Below are 22,167 nucleotides of genomic sequence, written 5' to 3'. Positions count from 1 at the left end.
AGCTTATTAAAGTTAGTATAAAAAGACTAAGAAACATTTATGGTAATGAAAAGAATAACTGTTTTTGTATAAAAATATCTAAAAATGCCAAAAGTCAAATTTGGTATTTTTCGAGCTTTGATTCATGACATTTACGTTTTTGAATTTTGCGGCAAATTTAAATTTGTAACGGAGAAGTACATTCGAATGTTTAGAAAAGAGATTTTAGACTGTAGCTAGGGTTTTAAAATAATTTCAAATAAAAATTAATCAATAATAACCGATATAAATTTTTACTTGACTTCTGACTTGTATTTCTGATCAAAAGAATTACTTTTTCAATTTAATAGGCAATGCATTTATTTGCATTAATCGAATGTCATTGCTTGAACGTTAATTCTTATTGATAGAAAATGTAATTATATTGTTACTGAAACTATGTGAACAATTTAAGCAACCCCCAGATTAAAACAGCTAATATGGCGAAGATGATGACGTGTAGAATACGATTGTATAACCGGAATCTAAAAAAATATAGGTTTATAAAATGGTTTTCTATCGGTTTGGGGAAGGATATACGAACCTATTAAACGTATGCGTTGCCTTCCTCAAGGATTCTTCAGTCGGCTTTTCTTTTGTAATATACAGTCGCATTCCAAACAGTGCTACCGTAAAGTATTCGTCCCAGTCCACAGTTGCCATATCGAATTGGAAGATTTCGCGATCTTTCGGGGACATGCTTTGCAACAGTCGATTGGCATTGTTCATTTCAAAAGTCCAGCTGGAAAGCGAGAATGGCGATAATCTCTTAATGTTTTTGTGAATTTTCTTATAGACATTGATCATTCGTGGCTTTTGACCCCGCAGGCGCAATACAAAGTCGATAAAGTGGCCGGGAAGAATGTGATAGATGAGTATGGCCAACTGAAACTTCCAATTCTGGGAGAATAACCTAAGGAAGGGGAACCACAGCATATTCGGCAATGGCACCAAATGCCTCTTCTCAATGATCGATTGCGCCAATTGGCCCCAAGTCAGTTTATTCTGATCGCTGTTGGTAAAGTTGTAAACCGTTGGCACTTTCCCCACCGAGTGTTGAGCATTTTCCTTAGCAGTTTTCCAAGCCATCGACAGAATCATGTTGGCACTGTAGTCGACTGGCACAATGTGTGATATTCCGCTCTTTTCCACGAGCATCACACGCAGGACTCCGATGCCGCAACCGTAGAATATCGAGATGGGCCCTAGAAGATTGTCCACCCAGCCAGGTGTGGGTTCCTTGTAGGCAGTCAGAACTAGGCAGGAAATGGGGAACCAGATCAGCAAAAAGATAATGGTATAGAAAATCGAATAATTCTCACTCATGCCTGGTCGGAAGATGCAGGCGGGTAAATCCTGCGCCTCCTTCTGGACGATCTGCTCAGCCAAGGCCTTTGTGAACGTGTATGTGTTGGGATACTTGTCAATGATCCCAGGCGTTAGCTTATCAATGAGGTCATTGCTCAGCAGCTCGCGCAGTTCAAGCGCCTTGTCGGCGGAACAGGACAAGTTGTCGGGATAGAAAGTCTCTCCGATGTGCTCGAGTACACAGTTCGAATACGCCGTGGATACATGAACAAAGGCCTCCAGTTGTCGCATCTCTTTGGCCAGTTGGATCGCCAGCCGAGTGCCGCGAGTGTTGATGTCTAATGCCACATAGAGTCTCTCATCGAAGTTCACAGTGGCAGCCAAGTGAAGTAGGATCTGTGTCTCGTTCACTAGTAGTTTTCTGTCCGTACTGCTAATGCCCAGGTCCGGAAGTTGTGTGTCTCCTGCAATGGGGACAATGCGCTCCAAGAAATTGGCATTTGATTTACGTAACTCGGAGAAGAGCTGAAGAATGAAGTATTAAAGGAAAGTGGACCACACTCGATAAATTTGTGAAATTACTAATTACATATATCCCCGAAATTAGGTTCGCTAATAATTTATGCAAAGTTTAATAATCTTACCGGATCTTTATCCCATGCAGCAATACGGTCCTGAATGTTTACACCCTTTTTAGACCTAACTAACACGTAGATTCGCTTGACCTGAGTTGAACGCAGCAGTTTTTCAATGGTAACTGAAAGGCAACAATGCGTATACGTAATTAAAGATATTCGCATAACGATTGAGATGCAGCTAAAATGATATTTTACCTTTTCCCAAAAATCCAGTACCACCAGTAATGAATATAGTTTTATTTTTATAAAATGATTGTATTTCCGATTCCATAATAGTTTTCTTTAGTTTCGCAATTTGAGGGCAATAAACCTTTGGAAAGTTTCGAGAACCGCGACGGCGGCTGCCAATAGCTGAATGGATAGAATTCGATTGAAAAATATTTATTCAAGGTGCTGGCTTTTATACAAAGCCGGTGGAATAGTAAAAAATAAAATAAATTAAATTAACATGTGTTTAAAAGGTCACGATTAGTGCAACCCATTAAAAAGTTGCGTTTGTAATTGCTTTGATGTCATACATGAAATAGTTTCAGAATTGATTCACATTAGTTGTTATGGATATCGTTATAAAGTACCCGAAATTACAATATTTAGTAAACTAATAGTTACTAAATTTGTTTTAAATATTATAATAATAAAAATTTGGAAAATCTATTATTCCTTATAATACTAAACAATGAAGTAATCAGTTATGTAGTGTAAAATTTGTGGAAGACTAATCTATTGTTGCAAATCAATTCCATAGGTTTTTAAAATTTGTAAACGTTTTCGAAATGTGTGTGCACTTCTTTCAATTGCATTTCTATTGCTCTAACGCAACATAACATTTTTCCGTGTGGAGTTAATTATGTTAACATCGCACAGTTACCTTTTGAGTTTTGCTGTAACTCTGATTCAGTCTCTGTTAATAGAGTTAACAGTCTGCTAAGCGTAAATTTGTCGCAGTTTCCAACACTAACGGCACTCTCAGCTGTTTGTCAACAGCCAGCTGCGTGTTGTGTAACATCGGTTTATTTTATTACGTTCGGAATGGAATGTGCTCGTAAATGTTTACGCGTTTTACAAAGTAACCATCATATTGTTACTCGCCGCATTGCAATGACATCCGCAAACCGTGCCAAGGAGGCTGTCGAGCAGCTGAAGGAATCGAATCCCTACTATTCCAAGTATGCCGACAAGATTGCAAAGATGCAGCAAACTTCGGCCGAGGAATTCTTGGATCGCATTGAGCGCGTTGTCAACCCCATTAAAGATGGTCAGAGTCAAGCTAGGTGAGAATTAAATAGCATGTTTCCTACTTGATTCTTGTATTAAATTGGTTTCGTCTCTTCAGATCGTACTCTGAGCTGCTGAACCCTAAGCGGAAGCTGTCCAAAGAAGAGGGAGAATTGCCCCACAAGAAGCTAAGCGATATTATGAAGCTGGAACTGCTGGAGGACAAGAATGCCGAGGAAATTTCTAAGATCTGGCTCGAATACCACAAGACCAAGGACGTGCTGGCTGCCACCTTGACCAAAGCCCAGTACGAGACATTGACATCCCGAGCCAAGGAGCATCCAATTTTCCTGCTTCCCTTGCCGCGCAGCGAAGGCTTCGAGTTCATCATGCTACAGTTCGCCGCTAACACTGTGCACTTCACCCCTCTACTGGCCTACCAAGTACACCATGAAAATGCCCCCGAGTGCCTGACTTTGGTTCACTACACCGAAGTAGAGGAAAAGGGCATTGTCTTGATGCGTGGCGAGTACGACTCGAAGGTTCTTACTGCCCAGGAGGCGCAGTGCCTGGCGAATGAGCTGCAGATGTTCTACTATAAGACGGACGAGAGCAAAATGAAGCTGCTCGAGACATTCACGAAGCGTCCCGATGAGTTCAAGCACATGGATCTGATCAAGGAAGTCGAGAACATTCAACTCGGCTAGACATTTGCACATTTACCAACAGCTACAATAAACTACCAGAATTAATTTAACACTTTATGATCCCAACTTCTTCATGAGAGTTTTTTGATAAATTTAGACAAATGGATCTGATCTGGCAATATATTTGTTGAAGATTTATCACAACAGGCCAGTTAAAGGGTGAGGTAAATTAACATACTACATTTTTAAACAGTTGCAGCATCTGGATTCTATCAAGAAAGTGTACAAATGTTGCAATTTTATCGGAAAATGAATTCCCAATTTTCGTAGATTAAATGGATTCCTAAAGAAAGTTATTTGGTCATCTAATTTCAATTTCTTTTTAATGGAAAATATATTGGAGATATATCTCAAACCCAATAATTAATGGATTAAATGAAATTCGCTAAAAACGTAAAATTATAATATACTTTATTGCCATTTTATAAAGGATCTTGATCTTGTGTTTAAACAATGAAGTTGGCAAATTTATCGGAACACCTTAATTCAAATGGTTTCCAGTTTTCTAATGAGTTAATATAAATTCATCTCATCCTATTGCATCCTATCGAGATACTTAAATTTCTGATTTAAATTGATTTCCTAAATTCTGAAGAAAGAGTCTTCTCAAGAAGATCTCTTAAATTTAAATTGAATTAAATGGAATTGTCCTCTAAGAAATGTAAACGAAAAAAGTAATTTATTGCCATTTTATTCATGGACGATTTGCATTGAACAGTGAACAGTATTTTAAACATTCAACGTCAAATTATTTATTTGCAACTTCAAGCAATTTTCTATATATGTATATAATTAAACTATTGCTCCAAAATTATTTAACAGCATATAAGACTATTTTCTGCGCCTGCAGTATTTCAATTTTCCATTGTATTATTAAAATGGTTCCTCCTCGCCACCAGAGTGCATCTGTAAACAAGATTGAATGAAGTGTATTTAATAGTTTATGACTTTCACGACTTACTATATCCCCATTGCCATTGGTGTCGGAGATAATTTCGTTGTTGTTGTTATTGCTGGCATTCTCGAGCATTCGATTGCGGAGTAACTGCATCAGAGATCCACGTTTGCCAAATCTAACGCGTGCTCTGTCCCCATAATAAACGTCCAGGTCCTGCAGATACTTCAAGGCATCGGCCATGGTGCTGATGTCATTGTTGCGTGGCGGACGTGTTTTGGATGCCTCCACGTTGCAGCCTGCGGCAAAGAGAGCCAATGCCACGCAGACCACCAGAGTGCAGCGCATAGTGTGCGACATGATGCGATTATCTGACACAGAGGAATGGGGTTCAGGATTAGTTTGAAAACGAAAGCGATTTGTTATTTGCATAAATAAATCGGAGGTAATTAGCTTGCAATTTGAACTATCAGAGGTCTGGGTCTCTGTCTCGGTCGGGGATCTTTGCCACAACGGAGCTGCTTTACGTAATGCATGATTGGCCTCTTGTGGTCTCGGACTCGGTCTCGGTCTCGGTCTCGTCTCGATAGCGCCATGGCTAGTTAATAGGTGGCAATCTCATATGATAATTTGCAAGGGGCGTACAAAGGTAGTTAAGTCGCTATTTGCTGACGCTGGTTGTTGTTACGTGGTGAGCGGATCGATAGTGATTAGAGTGTCGGGTCTATGTTAGTTAGAGCAACTGCGTCACGATCACCTCAATTTCGCGAGTGCACTGAACACTTGGCGCGAATCTTTGAGTGTATCTTTGAGATACAAAGTTGTAGAGACACGTGCATGGCGTGTCAAAGATACTCATTGTTTCGCCTTGGATTCCCATTTGCATATTCACAAGTTCCGAATTACGAGTACTCGTACTTTCCAAGGCACTGACCAATTTGCCAAAGCTTCCGACTCGCTTCTATATAATTTACTCAAATTTGCGTAATTTGATTGAGCATTTTCATCACAATGAATACAATGCTAACTAACTAATTTCCAGTTATGATTATTTGTATCAAATGCAATTTCAACAACTATTATATTAAATGTATTGCATTCAAATAATCATTTAATCTTATTTAACTGATTGCAAATGCCTCAACTTTTGATTAATAATTTATTTGAAAATGCAAATTGCTCAAACAAGTCTATTATTTGTCATTAATATATCATATTTAACTGATTAATCAAAACATAACATACTTTGGGTGATTCACTATTTGAAAATTCCCTCTGAAAAGCAAGTTACAAAATATTGCATACTCACGTAAACTAATTTAATAACAAGAATTGACATAAGGTCTTTTTCTTCTATACGAAGAATTATCAAATTGCGACTCTATTCAATTGTTGAATAATTTAATGAAATTGTATCAGGTATGAACAATTAAGAAATCTGATTGGTTAAATAACTTGACAGGCTTACAAAACTGCGAGTCAGTTCAATTATTTCAAATAATCTTTTAATTTTATTATTTATATAGCAATTTTACTTGAACGCATTTGGATTCAATGAAAAGTTTTCCTAATAATATTAACATATTTATCGAGTGTTAGAATAACTTGCGAGGATTACAAAACGGAGAGTCAGTTCAATTATTTCAAATATTCTTTTGACTTTTTCATTTCGATTCAATGAATTGAGCATTTAAATAAAAAATCACTTTACAAACTGTTCTCGTTACTCTATATAAAATGTATTTTAATTGTATGAACAAAATCTGATTATTTAAAAAACTTGAGAGGATTATAAAAGTGGACTTGATTGAAATTCCTCCAACTTTTTATGTTTACGTTAACAATTACAACTAGTTTTTTATATTGAAATTCACTAGTTAACAATTTAATCTGATTGTTTGAAAACAACTCACCTAAAGTGTTGAGTATTCAATGAATTATTTGAGAGCTGCTCTGTTTGAGGCGCAACAACTTCCTCGCGGTTCAAATGCACAATCACAAGTGACAGTCGACAAACAGAAAAACAGAATGCACAATCAGAATCGGAATCCCAATAGACCACGGCGGACAAGAGGCTGTCAGATGATTAGTTTAATGCTTGAGTTGTCGAGTGAAGAGCTGCAGAAGAGCTGAAGAGCAAATCAACAGGCAGCTGATGAATCCGACGAGCGATTCTAAATGGTGGTCGAATGAGTGAAGCAACAGGCATTTATACTCATCGCTCGCATGGGTATCTGCAGGATTACCCCCCTCTCTTACCCGTCTCCCATCTCCTCCCCTTTCGCTCTTACCTGCTCTTCAGGTCGCATGGCAGCAGAGCGAAGCCTCAAAAATATTTTCATATGCAAAGCTAATTATTGTTGGTCGCGTAAAGTTTTTCAACCAGCTGGAACGCAAACTCAACGCAACGCAATCGCTAACGAATGCTGACAGTTGTCTAACGAGATATCAGTTCAAATGCTCCTTGATATTAATGATAAACTGCGCAGTCGAAGGATTAGAGTCTGCTTCCGATTCTGAGTGTCCCTCAAGCTAGATATGCAAATGTCAATTGGCAGGGAGACTTATGGACACAATCATTAATTAGAATTACTTAATTAATATATAATTGCCAGAGGCTTTTGCAATTGCGATTGTGCTTGCGATAGCGATAGTGTATATTTATCTGTGTGACGTTAGAAGCCGGCGTTATTGGCTGTTATATATTTATTTTAATAACATTCGTATTTCACTTAAGGAAGGCTGCACCAAGACTTGCAACTTGAATCGGTCTTTAATTTGGGGTCATTTATTCTGTAATAGAAGTAAATGCACATGTTGTAATCTCAGTCTCTGTCTGCAGTTGCCGCACTGCGTATACGTAATTTTCTCTCACTTCCCATTACGTATACCCGCCATTGTCCGTATGACATCACAGTCACCTCGTTGTTTCTGCCGGCTTGATGACTTTCCTAAACGCTTATTATTATTTTCATATTAGTTGGAAATGACCTGGCTAATTATCGCGGTGCATACATATTGCAACTATTAATTAAATTAGTTGTTTTTTATGCTCTTGTTGTTATTTGCTGCAGCTATTCTATTGAAGTGGCAATTAAGCTCGTTAAATATTCATTAGAACTATCCGACAACGTATCGTATTTAAATCTAATTGCCATTAAACCAGCCTGGTTCCTTATTCTCTTCCATTTAGACTTTTAGTGCAGTTCAATTACACACAATTGTTACATTATCATTATCTATCCAATCCAATCCAATCCGATCCGATGCGATTTGATCGCAAAGCTGAAACTTTCCTATGTTATTAGCTTACACGCGCAATAAAATCTCCAAGCTGTGATAGCAGATATTAAACTCTAGATATTCTTACTTCCTTTGCCTTGACTCCATCTAATCAAACGAATGAACTCAGCTCAACTTCCGAGGGTACTCGAGTTCGCATTCATATTCGCAATCGCATTCGTGTCTGTGTGAAGTCGTATAATTGTTAATGACTGAATAATAGTGTTGATTTACATATGCAAACTTTATGAGTGTCGTTTATGCTCACACTTCCACCTGCCTTGGGGAGTCCCCGTCCCCAACTATTCAGCTGGGTGTCTGCTGGGGAATTACATCAAGGATACCTCTTGACTCTTAAGATGTCAACAACTCCTACTATACATTAAAATAGTCTCTGATGCATTCACAGTTGTAATTTGCAAGATCATGCAACTGGGAATTCCCTCGCTAGTTGTCGACTGAATTCCTCCTCAAGTCCGACTGAGAACATGCGAAGCGTGTTTTGGCAATTGGCTTAAAGGTAATTGCACTTAGAAATTTGCATGTTTGAGTTTATAATCTAACGGTAAATCGAGTATTATCCAGGAAGTACGAGAAATATGATGACAATACTTATTGTCACGTAAGTTAGAGTAGGAAACCAAAATGATTTCTGTTTATCTTGTGACTCATTGAGCAGCATTCCTGGAGGTTGTTAAATGCACATGTAAAACATTTTGATTTAGAAGTAAACAATTGCCTCGTTCTCTGAGCACTTTACCAACTGTAACCAACAATTAAGCGACATTTGTCTATTCTATACCCCATTACATTAAGACTAATGGACACCTCCCACGTGTTGTATTTGTTTTGTGGGCAATAAATCTTTTTAATTAGCGTCGAGCAATTTGCATTCCTCCTTTACTTATTGATATGTTCGAATATCGAGTGTTTGTTGAAGGAAGATTTATGAATTAATAATAGAATTCATGGAATACAGAGAATATCACTTGGAAGCAACTTTCGCTGTGTTTCAAAAACAACTTTTGTGAGTTAAATATAAAATACTCGTACATTAATAACTATTGTCGCAGTACTAATGAAGTAGAAGATGAAATTCCGGCTTGCGTTGCGAGTTTGTTGTACCGAATTATGCATAAAAGTCGCTTAGAGTATTTAAGGTGACTCCCCAGCACAATGTATTAACCAACATCCATATACTTTGGTGTTTGCTCTCTCCCACTAAGTTCAAATATTTAATTATTTAAAAGATAAATGTGAAGTGCATTAGGAGCAATAAAGTAATAAGTGACATATGTTTGTTTTTGAGGTCTAGAGTTGTTGTTTGAAATGCTCATTCCTTCCTCTGCCTTTCTCTCTCTTTCTCTCTCTCTCTCTCTCTCATTCTTTGAAAGTTATCCTAGGAAAAGGCTTTAAGCTAACGCAGCGCAGAACTTGCGAAAAGCTTTCGGAAAAGCATTCGAGCATTGCGTCGTGTTGTCTAATAGCTGTTTACTGGCATTCGCCAAAGTAATATGCTATAATTATGGTTGTGCCTTGCTATAAATAACAAATAAATAACAATTAACCGTTTATAACATGGCAACTGCTAGTTAAAGCAGCTAAACGCAACGTTTGTTGATTTGAGTTAATGTTGCTAATGTGAGCGAATTTTTAACTCGGATCAAAAGACAATGGTCATAAAAAACAAACCCGCAAATGTTCGCTATAATAATTAAGAACGCAAAATTATACGTGTTTTAAGAAATAAAGAGGTGTGTGAGAGCATTAGACACATGCGATCTTTTGCTAGAATCAGCTTTGGAGTCAAACATTAGGGTCGCTTAATGCTTAATGTCGACAGACTGTCTAATGCGTAATGCCTAACGCCTAATGCCTAATGCCTGACGTCTAATGCTTAATGGAGTGATCTGCCCCGAGACATCCCTTTGGCAACACGTGTCTGTCTGGGTTTTGGGCCAGGTTGAGTAAAGGCCAATGACAAGCACTCGATGTTTCCCTAGCTCGAATCTCTTCCTCAATCTGCAGCTGTATGCAGTTGACCCGTGACATTAGTGTCACCGATGTAGATCGATCAGATGCGATCATTATCCGCATAGCTTGTTAATAGCTTTTTGTCAACTCAACTCAGTATCTGTCTCCATTCCCCTCAACCATCCACTTCCCTTGGCACTCGCCACTAACGACAGCTCTCTAATTACCGATTGATGTCGATAACTTCATGAATTTATTCAAAGGCCGCGGGGCACGTGTGCGTGGTTATTAGGGATTAAATAGAGTAATTTGAGCTATTAACTATATGCTATAAGCATTCGCGAAGCACAAACAAATTTGCAATAACGAGAACTGTGCTCCCCAACGGCTGATCTCTCCATTGTCTTGAGCCACAACAGCTAAACGGGTAAACGGCTAGCAGCTATAATAATAATAATATATTCGCGAACTTTAGTAACCCCCATAGAGAGAGATGCTAACATACTCGAAGTTGACGTCGTGCTCTAGTAGCGATTAACTCATCGTTCATCATTCTCTCTAGGGGGAGAACAGAAGTCCATTTGTAGCACTCGTATTACTGCTACAACTTCTACTACACAAAGTTGCAAGCTCTCGTTGCTGTTGTTGCTCGTACTACATTTTATTGTTGACACTCAGGGACCGACGTCAACTGAACGTTAACAGGGGCTTGAAATTGGACCGGTTCATGAAAAGATTTCAGCGCTTCGACTTCGACTTCGGCTGCGATGCTAGATGCTCGATGCTCGATCGCCGCACTAGGTCTATGTCTCGATCTCAGCTTTAGCCGCTGTCGCAGTCGACGTCGCAGTCGACGTCGCAGTTGCTGTTGTCGTCTCTGTCTCAGTCTCAGTCCCAGGCATCTCAGTCTCGGTCTCAGTCGGAGCTGAGCAGCCCGGCCCAAGAGTCCATATAAAGGTACCCAGCTGGCGATCAGATCAGCGCATTAAGTTGTCAAATGTCGTGAGAATAGGAAGTGCGTGCCAGTCAGATTCGGAAATAGTCACAACAATCACAATCGCATCAAGTGGAACGACAACACATTGGCAAATATTTAGAACACAAGTGCAACAAATCTGAAATATCTTATTTCAATTGAGAGTTGCTTGCCCCACGGTCTGTGTGTGTGTGCGTGTGTGTGAGTGTGTCAGAAGTGCATTTGCGATCCAATTAGGATTCAAAGTCAAGTGGATAGATAATTGATATCGATACTAGTCATTATGAATGCTTCGACAGCTTAACAATTTATGGAATATTAATTCAAAATTAACTCCTATCGGCGGCCTGTCGGTGCCAGCTAATTGATCAGAAGCCATCATTTGTGGACTTGTTAATCGTTTAATTTGCCTACAAGTCATAAACAATACGCTATAAACTGTATAAACAAAGAGAACACTAAATTGCAGCAAGTAATTGATTTTCGTCATAAAACAACCAACTATAAATTCAACCGTAATTGATTGCCACACGGCTTTAAATAGTTTAAATACTCGCTGTCGCAAAATAAATAAAAAATAAGTTGCAATAAGTTAAAAGTCTTAAAATGAAACTGTTCGCGAACAAAACCCAGCGGAATGCAAGTGAGTAAATAGTAGTTATCGTAAAGTCTCAACATAGCACTTAATTAAGTACTCCAACTCCAACTTCAACTTGAAGTCGAACTCCAGCGTTATATCGCCTATTGTGCATTTTTCTTAAGCCAAATTGAATGCGCCATAAAAGATAATTCGGAACGCCTTCAAAGCTAAAGGGAACGATCCCGATGGGATCGTAAAAACTATTTATGCACTTCTTGCAAAACTGGTTGCCAAACTCAACAACAAGCTAAAAATTGTGCAATATCTGTTTAAGTTGCAATTGAATCTTACTACTATAAAGCAAGATTTGTAAACTTGTCCAAGATCCAAGAGCTTTTCTATTTGACACGTTTAATCTCCGCTAACTCGACGGGAACAATTTGTAGCTTAAATACGTTAGGCATTCAGCCATGCATACGAGTAGTATATTTTATTTTTATTAACAAATATAACAAATTACTTAATTCGCTTATAATTGTTGGCCAAATTCCAGTCGAGTCACAGGTGAATGATAATAAATTTAGCGCAATGTCAAAAGCAGTTGCTGAGCAGAAAATCACTATAATTGACACTCGTAATTATATGTAAAAATATATAAGTATTTGAATAACAAATGCATTGTATAAGCCATATTAAAAAAAAAAAAATAATATACAATCGCCGGTCGCCGTTACAATTCTAAAAGCATTGCAATTAATGAACGATCGTTTGTTTATTAAAAACTCTTTACGATTAAGTGCCCTCAAATCTCCGCCCAGACCTAATTGATTTGTTTATAGAACTGTCTCTCTAGTTGTCTTAATCCGATCCGATACGATTCGATACGATCCGTTAGTAATTGCTGTCGTATCATTAGATCGATTCGACAAAGTCATTGAATTTAAACTTAATTCCACGGCTTAGTCTAGTCTAGTGCAAATATACGTCCGCATATGTCCGAGAAATATGCCGGGCACTATTCAGGTATTAAAGTATCCAAGTTTGCGAATGTTTACGTGCATTAACGGATCACAGTTGCAATTTAGCTTGCATAAATTATAATTTGATGCTGGAATGGAGAGTGTAACGTCACGTACTACCTTACCATGAAGTCCGATTTGATGATCTGACGATCTCAATCGAAATAAAACGGTCTCAAATTGAAGGTGAACACTTTAAGCAACGTGGCCTTAAAGATGAATTGGGTGTGATTAGGCATCTTATTATACATACTCGTATATCAACATCTGTATCTTTCATATATGTAACGTATGAATTTGTTGAAGAAATTGCCTCACGTCAGATCACATAATGATCGTGATCGTGAGTGGGCCAATTGCTAAGACTTGCCAAAAAAAAGGGCTTAAACTAATGTGTCTTTGTATCATATTTTTATTGGACGCTCAAGATGACAAATAGTTGTAAGTACGTTAGCGCGAATAATACCAGCATTTATTTGACAAAGCAAAATATTTGGAGTATTCTTTAGAACTGTGAGAATCACCAAGCAGCATCGTCACTCATAGAAAATAGAAAATAATGCACACCTTAACATGTGCTAAACAATGCAAATAACAACAATTGTAAAACCAATGACAACAGATACGATTCGAGCTGTAGATCCGAGAACGACCAACGACGAGTACAACAAAGCGAATCAGCCTCAAAGCCGAACGCAGGTCGAATTTGGGGAATGAAGTCTAGGAGAGAGGGAGGGGGTTATGAGGTGGGGAACTGTTTCCGATAAGCCTGGAACTCGGGAAAGTTGTAAATGCTGAGGCGCTGTTTGTTGTTTGCTTTTCCTTATTGGCAGGCATCTAATTGTTAGCGAGACTTTTAAGGGTTTTGGGTTTAGCACCGTCTCGCGTTCGTTTTTGGCGATGATTAACAACAAACAAAGCCAATAACAATAACAACAATGCGAGATTAATCATTAGCTAAACACAGGCAAACAGGCAATAGGCTAAACACAACATGGTTACAACAACAGTCGACTGCCGACTGCCGATGAATGACGCTTGCCGACTGGCAAACAAATGAGCGGCTTAAAGTGCTATCCGATCCGATCCGTTCCGATCCGATCCGATACGAGTCGAGCTTTGGCAGAGCTGAGCGTATCTTGTAGATACAATATTAACGTGAATCTTGTTGGCCGTCTAGCTGGCTGGCTGGCTGTTTGCTTAATTTATTGTCATTTGACGGAAGTCACACATTCGTGTTTACAATGCTACACAACAATACTGTACTACATTGTTGCTGCATCGCTCAGAAATAAAAGCAATTCATTCTTGACTTTAGTGGGTCAGCAGCTAGCTGCGACCGCGACTGCGACTGAGACGTCGACTGACACGTCGACTGCGATGTCAATTGCAACGGCGACTCCACTTCGCGACAGTACAAAATTTTAGGATGTTTGCATTTTAAATACTTTTTCTCAGGTTGGTTTCTCGCTTCTTCGCTTTGTTTCGAGATTTTAATGCTATGCCAATTGCAGCGAACTTGAACTTCAAAGTGCTGTAGACTGTCGACAGACGAAACGACAACCGTCAACCAACAACCTCATAAAAGTGTAGAAACGAATACACTGCGAAAAAAGCTTTTCGAATTCGGATAGTTACTGTTTTTTTTTACTTTGATTTTATGTGAGAATTTGAAAATAACATAATGTATATTTAAAATTCAATTTGAACGTAATAAAGAGTTGATATACAAAGAAGAAATTATAGGTTGAATATTGATGATCATATATATTGCAAAAAAAATTTGCGAATTTGTATAGTTGCTGTTTTTTTATGTTAATTTTAAAGTATATTTATAATTCAATTTGAGTTATAAAGAACAAATTGTATGTTGAATATTGATGATTGAATAATCAGGTATATAAATAAAATATGATTATGTATGCGCATATATTTGATGTATTCCAGGGTATAGATCTAAGTTGGCTTTGCACTAGACAAATAAATTCTATCTATAGAATTAATTTCACTTTTAAAATGATGTCAAATGCCATTAACCGAATATAATTTAAATATTGCGCTCACGTGTTATTTTCTCTCAGTGAAGTATTCATATTTTGTTGCAACCTTAATAGAGGGCCATAATGAGTTGACTTAGCTTTAGTTTTGGGTCAGAAACGGGTTCAGAGCACCAGACGAATCAGCTGTCAAGACAAGCGCCACTCATTCATGCTGAGATCACTTTTGGTTTCGGCTTTTGGCTTTTGAATCGACATTGCCAACTTCGTTCGCAGTCGTAGTCGTAGTCGGAGTCTCCGTCTCTGTCTCTGTCCACAACTCACAACTTTGGCAATGCAATTGCATAATTTACCGCGTCGATAGTCGATGTTTTTGGCCTTTCGTATGAGAGGTTCGTTGCAGCAGAATAATTTGAGCGCTTTGTTTGGCTCTTAATTTATGGAAGCTGTAGCTATTGCGACTGGATCGATCGATCGATCGATCGGCGGACTTGGCCTAACAAAATGGTTAAAAGCCTAACCGGCTAATCAGCGGAAAGAGCCAAGAAACAAAACTGTGATTTGTCGCTAAGCCGCTTGTGTTTCAAGGCAAGGATACCGCACAACAAACATATGGGTCATCTGAATACTGAATACTGAATACCGAATACTGACTGAGTCACAAGTATTCGAATACTCGCACACACACACTCGCAGATGTTTTCTTGAGTTTTGTTTTGATTTTGAAATCTTGAGCTTATTTACGTTTTGTGGCGTGACAAAGTTGACATCAAAACAAAACCGAATTCCAAATTGTTAATGAGTTTATGCTGTTGTTGTAATTGCCTCCACACTAGTTGTTGTTGTTGCTGTTCTTGGTATTCGATATTGTTATTGTTGCCTCAAAGAACTGCCATAGGGGATTGGTAAGCGGTTCAATGATCTTGAGCAGGTGCTTAGTGCGGTTCTTAGCGTGATGTTTCATTGTTGAATGTCTAATTGGCAGTTGCGACACAGTACTCGAGCTCAAGGAGGATTTGGGAAATGATTTCGCTGATAAATGGGTTAATAATTTGTTTTGATTTATGACTGCCAGTTGGAGTAGTAGAAGTAGTATTACTACTCGTTCAATAGGAATAGTAATGGGAATGAGGCTTGGGGCTTGATGCTGGGGTTGGGCACACACGTGACCATGACCCTCAAAAATCGGTCAGAGATGCTCTTTCTCTTTCTCGTATGCGCACTTTGTGCTGCTGCGAAGAGCTGAGAGCGAAGAGCTTGTAATCAGTTTAAAAGATCACACCCGGAACGAAACATTTTCAATGATAACACTCTGGTGGAAGGTGAGCATCTTGACGAGCATCGAGTGACGACGGAGATAAAACGAGTTTTCATACACTGCACCAAATGAGAATAGTGCCCACAACACGGTAATTAAAATATTCTCGTTCAATTTCGATCATTTGCGGAGATGAATAATGCATAACGAGGCCAAGACATGCAGCGCATACTAAGCATCTTTTGTTCAATGAACTCTCTACCAACATAAATGGGGCGAAAGCATAAAAGTGACGCAACGAGTTTATGTTTTCGGGAACATCATGAGAGCTTGTTGCTCCAGTGCCTGACTTCTTGATCACTCGGACACTCGGACACGCGGACACACGGACAGCTGGACTGCATCTCTCTGTTGAAGTCGAATAACGTTTATTGAACTCTGAAGCGATAACACTCGACTCAACTATAGACAACCACATAGTATATAATATAGTATAGCGCATTGTCAGCTGCGCCGTTTTCTTGTTGTGATTGGGGTTTTTCTTTATTGGGTTTGTTTTTGCCGGCATTCTGTTCCTGCTCCTGCCATTGAGGTAGGTCGCAGATCTTTGTACTGGCTCGCCAAGCGATGACAGCCAGAACAACAGATTGTTGCGAAGGTCAATAACACAGCGGGCAGGCAAGCAGTCTGACACGCGATCCCCAAGCTGTCAGAGATTTAGCAAACTTGTTGAACTTCGACTGCTCGCCACAAGCGGCGACTCCGACTGCGAGATAGAGATCGAGTTTGAGTTTGAGTTTGAGTTCGAGTTATGGCTAATTGCATAATTCACCTCGTGCTCCAATTTATTATTTCACAGAGCTATTACGATGTGCTGCACTCGGCATGACGCTCGTGTTCCTTGGCGCCGTCATCTTTATGACAAATCCCGTCCAGCACATAGTTGATTGGGTAAGCATAAGGTGTACGCTTAAATCAATCATAAATCAACTCACTTTCTTTGGATTAGCAACTGAGCTTATCCCCCGGAACTCTGCTCTACAATCTTTGGCTGTTTCCTCCGCTCGAAGTCTACATCATGGTCTACATGTTCAACTACACGAACGTGGATGACTTCATAGCGGGCAGAGCGACCAAACTCAAGGTGGAGCAGGTCGGTCCCTACGTCTACAAAGAGGTGCTCTCCAACCACAACGTGACCCTCAACGAGGCCAACAACACCATCAGCTACACGCCACGTCGCGAATACATCTTCATCCGGGATCGCTCCGTGGGTGATCCCCATTTGGATCGCATTCGAGCGCCCAACATTCCCTACATGGGCGTGAGCACCCACGCTGCCAGTCTGTCCATGTTTGCCGCTCTGGGAATCAGTGCGCTGACTAAGCGCCTCAATGCGCAGCCCATGCTAGAGGTTAGCGTGCACGATTACATGTGGGGCTATGAGGATCACCTGGTGCACTTGGCATCCAAGTTCGTGCCCAGCTACATCGACTTTGCTAGCTTCGGCATCATGGAGAAGGTGAGTAGTAATGACTCGATTAAGTCTAAGTATATTAAACTAATCAATCTCTCAATCGTTTAGCTGTTCAGAGAGGGCAACGAGAGCAATGTGGTCAACATGCATCTGCCAGAGCGAAGGGACTCCAATGGAGTCGTGCTTCCCAACGAGCCACGTGGCTATTCACTGCACAGCGTCAATTACGGACGTGGTTTCATGCGATGGGACTACAACGAAGCCACAAAGTAAGCATCTATATTGTTTAATATTGAAAATAAGGACAAGTCTATTAGAATTACAAGTGTTTACACCTTATGAGGTATTGTGAATCACCGTCAATAGCCGAATTGCTCGGCATCTATAAGAGATAGAGTCAACGGACTTTTGATACATCTTTGCAAAAGTCGCAATCTCAGACAAGTCTATTATAACATTATGAAACCTCTCCTTGATTCCATGATAATAACAAGTGAAACTCGTATTTTAAAGATATGTGCATATGATTTAGCATGCGCTTACATATGTAGTTTATTTAAATCGCATTACGGTCGACTCATAAATGTAGCAGGTTTTAAAGAATGAATATAGAATTGCAGGTTTCTAATCGATTATGAAAGTGTACACATAAAAGAACACGTTTCTTGAACCTTTCTCTTCTTGCAGTGGTACTCTATGCAATCGCATTTGGGGCAGCCACGATGCGACTCTCTTTCCGCGTGACATGAACGAGGAGGACGAGTTCTTCATCTACCGCAGGACATTCTGCCGCCGGCTGCCTCTGAAGTTTGTGCGCACCTTGAAGTTCAGGGGTCAGGATGCCTTTGAGTACACGATGGAGCCGCATATCTTTGACAGCGAGCTTGGCAACGTGAACTCCTCGTGCTTTTGCAAGAACAATCAGTGTCTGAAGCGCGGCGTCGGCAATGTGGCGCCTTGCTACTACAGTGAGTACCCGCTAGATGCGCTAGACGTAACTGCTTATTTTACTGTCGATTTGATTTTTAGACATGCCCTTGGCTATAACGTATCCGCACTTCATGCACACTGATCCCAGTTTGCTAGAACAGTTCGATGGCCTGAAGCCAGATGAGTCGCTTCACACTTCCACTTTCATGCTGCAGCCGGTAAGTAATACTGATCAACTCTCTTTCTATCCCTAATTGTATCCACTTTGCATTTGTAGCAACTGGGCGTCCCTCTGCACACTCACATGCGATTGCAGGCCAACCAAGTTGTGGGCAAGGTGAAGTTCAATCGCCTGATGGAACCCTTCGAGAACATGGTGCTGCCTCTGCTTTGGGTCGATTTAACCATTGACAACCTGCCCGTCATTCTGCAGTTGCTTGTGCACGGCATTAAGTACGCCTTCCCTCTGCTGCAAGGCATATTGGCCTTGGGCCTGATCCTCGCTGGATTATATCAGCTGACTGCTGCGTTCATGCTCTGCTTCTGGTCGCCGCCAGGAAGAGTGCACAGCAAGATCGAGCATGCTGAGAGGGCAGCCTCTATAATAAATGGCTTGACCATCGGTGTATCCTTTCACAAAGCGACACCAACAACGGCGGCGTCCACAAAGTCAACAGCAGAGTGTGTGCAGGAGGCACAGAAGCTGCTGTCGCGAAGTGAGGTCTAGGGGATATTCCTGCTTTTGTTTTTTCGGAACTTTACCTCAAGTGGATACGTGTAATACTGTAGTGTTAAGAGCCGCCCTGTGATACTAAGACGATAAGATGATTTAAGAATTGCCAACCAGGAGATTTGGTGTAGTTTCGATCGATTCTACATATCGGAAACAACTTAGGGAACACTCTATGCTTACGCTATGCGAAATAAGTTATGGTTAAGGTCAAAGGTTAATCTATTAAATACAATACCATACAATATAAATACGTACACATAAGTAACAAAGTTATCGCTATAGTTCTAGACATTAAGAGAACAATTACAGCACGACAGCACGATATTAATCGTATCAATAATCGAATGCTTTTCTTTTGGCTTCTGGCTAATGTGAGGCAATCGTGTCTTCGATCCAGTTCAAATAGTACGAGATGCGCAGATAGACATCGGGGAAGCTCTCGAGGGCACAGCCCGAACCAAAGGATGTCACGCCGGCAAGAATCCAGGGTCCGTCTCGAGATAGGCGGCACTGCAGTGGACCTCCTGAGTCTCCGACACAAGTGCCTCCCTGACCATTGAGCTGCCCAGCACAGAGGTGGCCGCCATGTATGTTGACGAAGCTGCCATAAGCATCCTTGCACCTGCAATTCGAATGGAAGTCAGAAACTCCTAAGTGGAGGATAAAGTCTGAGACTCACCTGCGATTCTGGTGGAGCGGAACTTGCGTCTTAAGCAGCTCATTGGACAGATCCCCACTTATGTTCGCCTTGCCCCAACCTGTGGCCACACAGTCAAAGAAGGGCATATTCCGGGGATCATCCCGCTCTCCCAAGTCCGAGTCCTCCGACTCCAGCTTGAGTTTCATTAGCTTGTCATTGCGCCGTCTTGTGCGCTTTGTGCTGCGCGGAGAACGCTCCGATTGTCTTAAGGCCTGACGCAATCGATTCAGTATCTTCATGTTCATCAGTTCCCGCATAGACATGTCTATGGAACTGGGAGCTGTGACGTTGCGGTAACGTCTTCTGCTCTGCACACTGCGAAGAAAATTGTCAATCTTTTCAGGCACATCGTCCAACTCCAATTGCTGGCTAAGCACATCATCCTGTGGAGGAGCCGGCGTCTCTTGCGGTTCCCTCAGCATGAAGGGCAAGCAAATGCGACGAATGTGTGAGGAACGCGACAGATCCGCAGGCTTCGATAGCTTCATGAGCACAACATCGTGGCGAAAGTTGTGGTAGTGATGATGCAGTACAATCTTCTCGACGGGAATACGCTGCTCGTTGCCCGACTCAAAGTTGCGATCGTGCTCACCGAGAACCACCGTCCACAGCGGCGGAATGGGTAGGTTAAAGAGATCGCTGCAAGGCCAAGAGTTGGAGTCACCAATTCATTACACTTCTCAGACTGGGGGCACTTACTTGTGCACGCAATGTGCGGCTGAGAGTATCCAGTACTGATGGATAAGCACGGCACCGCACCAATGACCAAGGAAGCCCAGCGATGGGTGCAGCAGCTCCAAGGATGCCTGCCAAGGAAACTGTCCCTCGTTGGTGGCAGCGCCTGAAATAATCCGTCCACTTCTACGACCCGTTCGACAGCCGCAGTCTGTGGAGAGAAGGAATAGGGTGAGTGTAAATATTTAAATATATATTCAGGCAAATATTAGTGTATTGCGTCGTAATTTTTTCTTTTCCAACTAGCCCCCAGTCAAGTTCTCAAATACATCCCGAATTTCAACAGAATGTGCAAGGATCTAACAATTATGTGGTTATATACATATGTAATCGGAGTATAGCCAGCGAGATTGCTATTTGGTTTTTAAAGACTATAGGAAATGGGGCATACAAAAAAACAGACAGACGAACCTTGGTCATAAACTCATAATGTAAATGGTATTTTTAATGTTACCCCTTAATACAGATCTGATATGAAATGATCTGATTAGCATCACTTGAACTCACCTGTCTCAAAGGGTGTGGTCTGTTGCACGAGCAGAAGCAGGAGAACGAGCAGCCAATGCACTTGCACTTGCACTTGCAGTTGTGCTTGTGGCGACGATAGCTTCATAAGCTTCAGCTTCATCTTCATTTTGGTCGCTGCTCTCGTGGAGCAACTCAGCGCAACTTTAGCGGCTCATGGCGCGCATGACTGACCCAAAGAGTCAGTAGCAGATGCAAATGCAGATGAAGACAAAGACAAAGACGAAGATGAAGAGGGGGCTTGGCTGTGACTTGGCTGCGGCTTGTGATGACAGTTGGTAGTTGTTAGTTGGTACTTGGAAGTTGAAAGATGGCAGCTGCTGTTAGCGGTATCCTGATGATGCTGTTGGTTGATGTTACTGTTGCTGTTGGTGATGATGATGGTGATCAACAGTCGACTATTGTTACTGACGGTTACGTTGCTGTTGGCTTTTCACTTTCACGCTTACGCTTACGCTCGCAACTGAAGCAACTCAACTTGTGACTTTAACTCGGCTTGGTCTGCTTGACTTTTTAATAACACGCATTCGCCGTTTAGACCTTTTTTAATGCCTTTAAATATTATAATTTACGAGATTTCCCAGCTTCACTTTTCTTTTTGCTCGTTCGCTCTCTTGCTCTCTCGCTCACACTCTCTCACTCACAATCGCGTTCTCGCTCTGCGCATTAATTAGCCAACAACTGTGGGCGTTTCTGCCTCGATTTGTGTGCAGAAGCCAAGTCGAAGACTGACTCGGAAACTGTGACTCGCTCTTAGGCTGTGGGCCCGTGCCCTCGGTTATATAATGATGGAGGTTACTCTGCTGTTGCTGTTGCTGCTCGAAGAAGCAGAAGTTGGCTAAAGTTGGGTGGCCTGGAGGCAGACACTATTAACGGTTATGGTTTAGGTTTCAGTTTCAGTTTCTGTTTCGGATTTGGTTTCCGTTCAGGTTTCGCTTTCGTAGAGCGCGTGCGCAACGTTGAAGATGGAGTTCAAGTTGGAGTTGGAGTTGAAGTTGGAGCTGGAATTCCAGTTGGGTACTGCGGCCCATGCGAATCGCTTGCGACGAGCGCCAAAATGCAACTGGGCGCTGCTCAGGTTTTGGCCAACAAACATTTACCGTTTCGGTTACATCGCATGCTGCGCGGTCGGCGTCGCTTTGCGGCGCGTCGTCGACATTTGACTGTGTCTAGTGTTGCATGCCCCGCGACCGAGCGCTG

The 22,167-nt window shown here is 41.0% G+C and overlaps 5 protein-coding genes across 5 annotated transcripts; 2 read left to right on the top strand and 3 right to left on the bottom strand.

The window, feature by feature from the left end:
* Positions 1-22: 22 nt before the first annotated feature.
* LOC117574829 (fatty acyl-CoA reductase wat-like) lies at positions 23-2,498 on the bottom strand. Its single transcript, XM_034258801.2, has 6 exons — positions 2,483-2,498; positions 2,160-2,315; positions 1,971-2,083; positions 1,341-1,851; positions 563-1,274; positions 23-503 (listed from the first exon to the last, which is right to left on the bottom strand). The coding sequence occupies exons 2-6, from the start codon at positions 2,233-2,235 to the stop codon at positions 416-418; spliced, it is 1,500 nt and encodes a 499-aa protein (XP_034114692.1). The 5' UTR covers positions 2,236-2,315; positions 2,483-2,498; the 3' UTR covers positions 23-415.
* Positions 2,499-2,931: 433 nt separating this feature from the next.
* Positions 2,932-3,957, top strand: LOC117575873 (ATP synthase mitochondrial F1 complex assembly factor 1). Its single transcript, XM_034260303.2, has 2 exons — positions 2,932-3,235; positions 3,298-3,957. The coding sequence occupies exons 1-2, from the start codon at positions 2,994-2,996 to the stop codon at positions 3,884-3,886; spliced, it is 831 nt and encodes a 276-aa protein (XP_034116194.1). The 5' UTR covers positions 2,932-2,993; the 3' UTR covers positions 3,887-3,957.
* Positions 3,958-4,575: 618 nt separating this feature from the next.
* Positions 4,576-6,946, bottom strand: LOC117574529 (neuropeptide F). Its single transcript, XM_034258391.2, has 3 exons — positions 6,695-6,946; positions 4,848-5,152; positions 4,576-4,792 (listed from the first exon to the last, which is right to left on the bottom strand). The coding sequence occupies exons 2-3, from the start codon at positions 5,139-5,141 to the stop codon at positions 4,760-4,762; spliced, it is 327 nt and encodes a 108-aa protein (XP_034114282.1). The 5' UTR covers positions 5,142-5,152; positions 6,695-6,946; the 3' UTR covers positions 4,576-4,759.
* Positions 6,947-11,096: 4,150 nt separating this feature from the next.
* On the top strand, positions 11,097-19,256 carry LOC117574859 (lysosome membrane protein 2). Its single transcript, XM_034258874.2, has 7 exons — positions 11,097-11,656; positions 16,727-16,818; positions 16,877-17,389; positions 17,453-17,613; positions 18,032-18,312; positions 18,374-18,492; positions 18,552-19,256. The coding sequence occupies exons 1-7, from the start codon at positions 11,620-11,622 to the stop codon at positions 18,999-19,001; spliced, it is 1,653 nt and encodes a 550-aa protein (XP_034114765.1). The 5' UTR covers positions 11,097-11,619; the 3' UTR covers positions 19,002-19,256.
* A 108-nt stretch (positions 19,257-19,364) lies between these two features.
* LOC117574860 (transmembrane protease serine 11C) lies at positions 19,365-22,019 on the bottom strand. Its single transcript, XM_034258875.2, has 4 exons — positions 20,950-22,019; positions 20,407-20,593; positions 19,687-20,346; positions 19,365-19,629 (listed from the first exon to the last, which is right to left on the bottom strand). Exons 1-4 carry the CDS (start codon positions 21,074-21,076, stop codon positions 19,374-19,376), a joined length of 1,230 nt encoding a protein of 409 aa, XP_034114766.1. The 5' UTR covers positions 21,077-22,019; the 3' UTR covers positions 19,365-19,373.
* Positions 22,020-22,167: the final 148 nt, after the last annotated feature.

This window comes from Drosophila albomicans, chromosome 2R (genome assembly GCF_009650485.2).
Source record: "Drosophila albomicans strain 15112-1751.03 chromosome 2R, ASM965048v2, whole genome shotgun sequence".
Classification (NCBI taxonomy): domain Eukaryota; kingdom Metazoa; phylum Arthropoda; class Insecta; order Diptera; family Drosophilidae; genus Drosophila; species Drosophila albomicans.
This window is presented reverse-complemented; position numbering and strand designations above follow the sequence as displayed.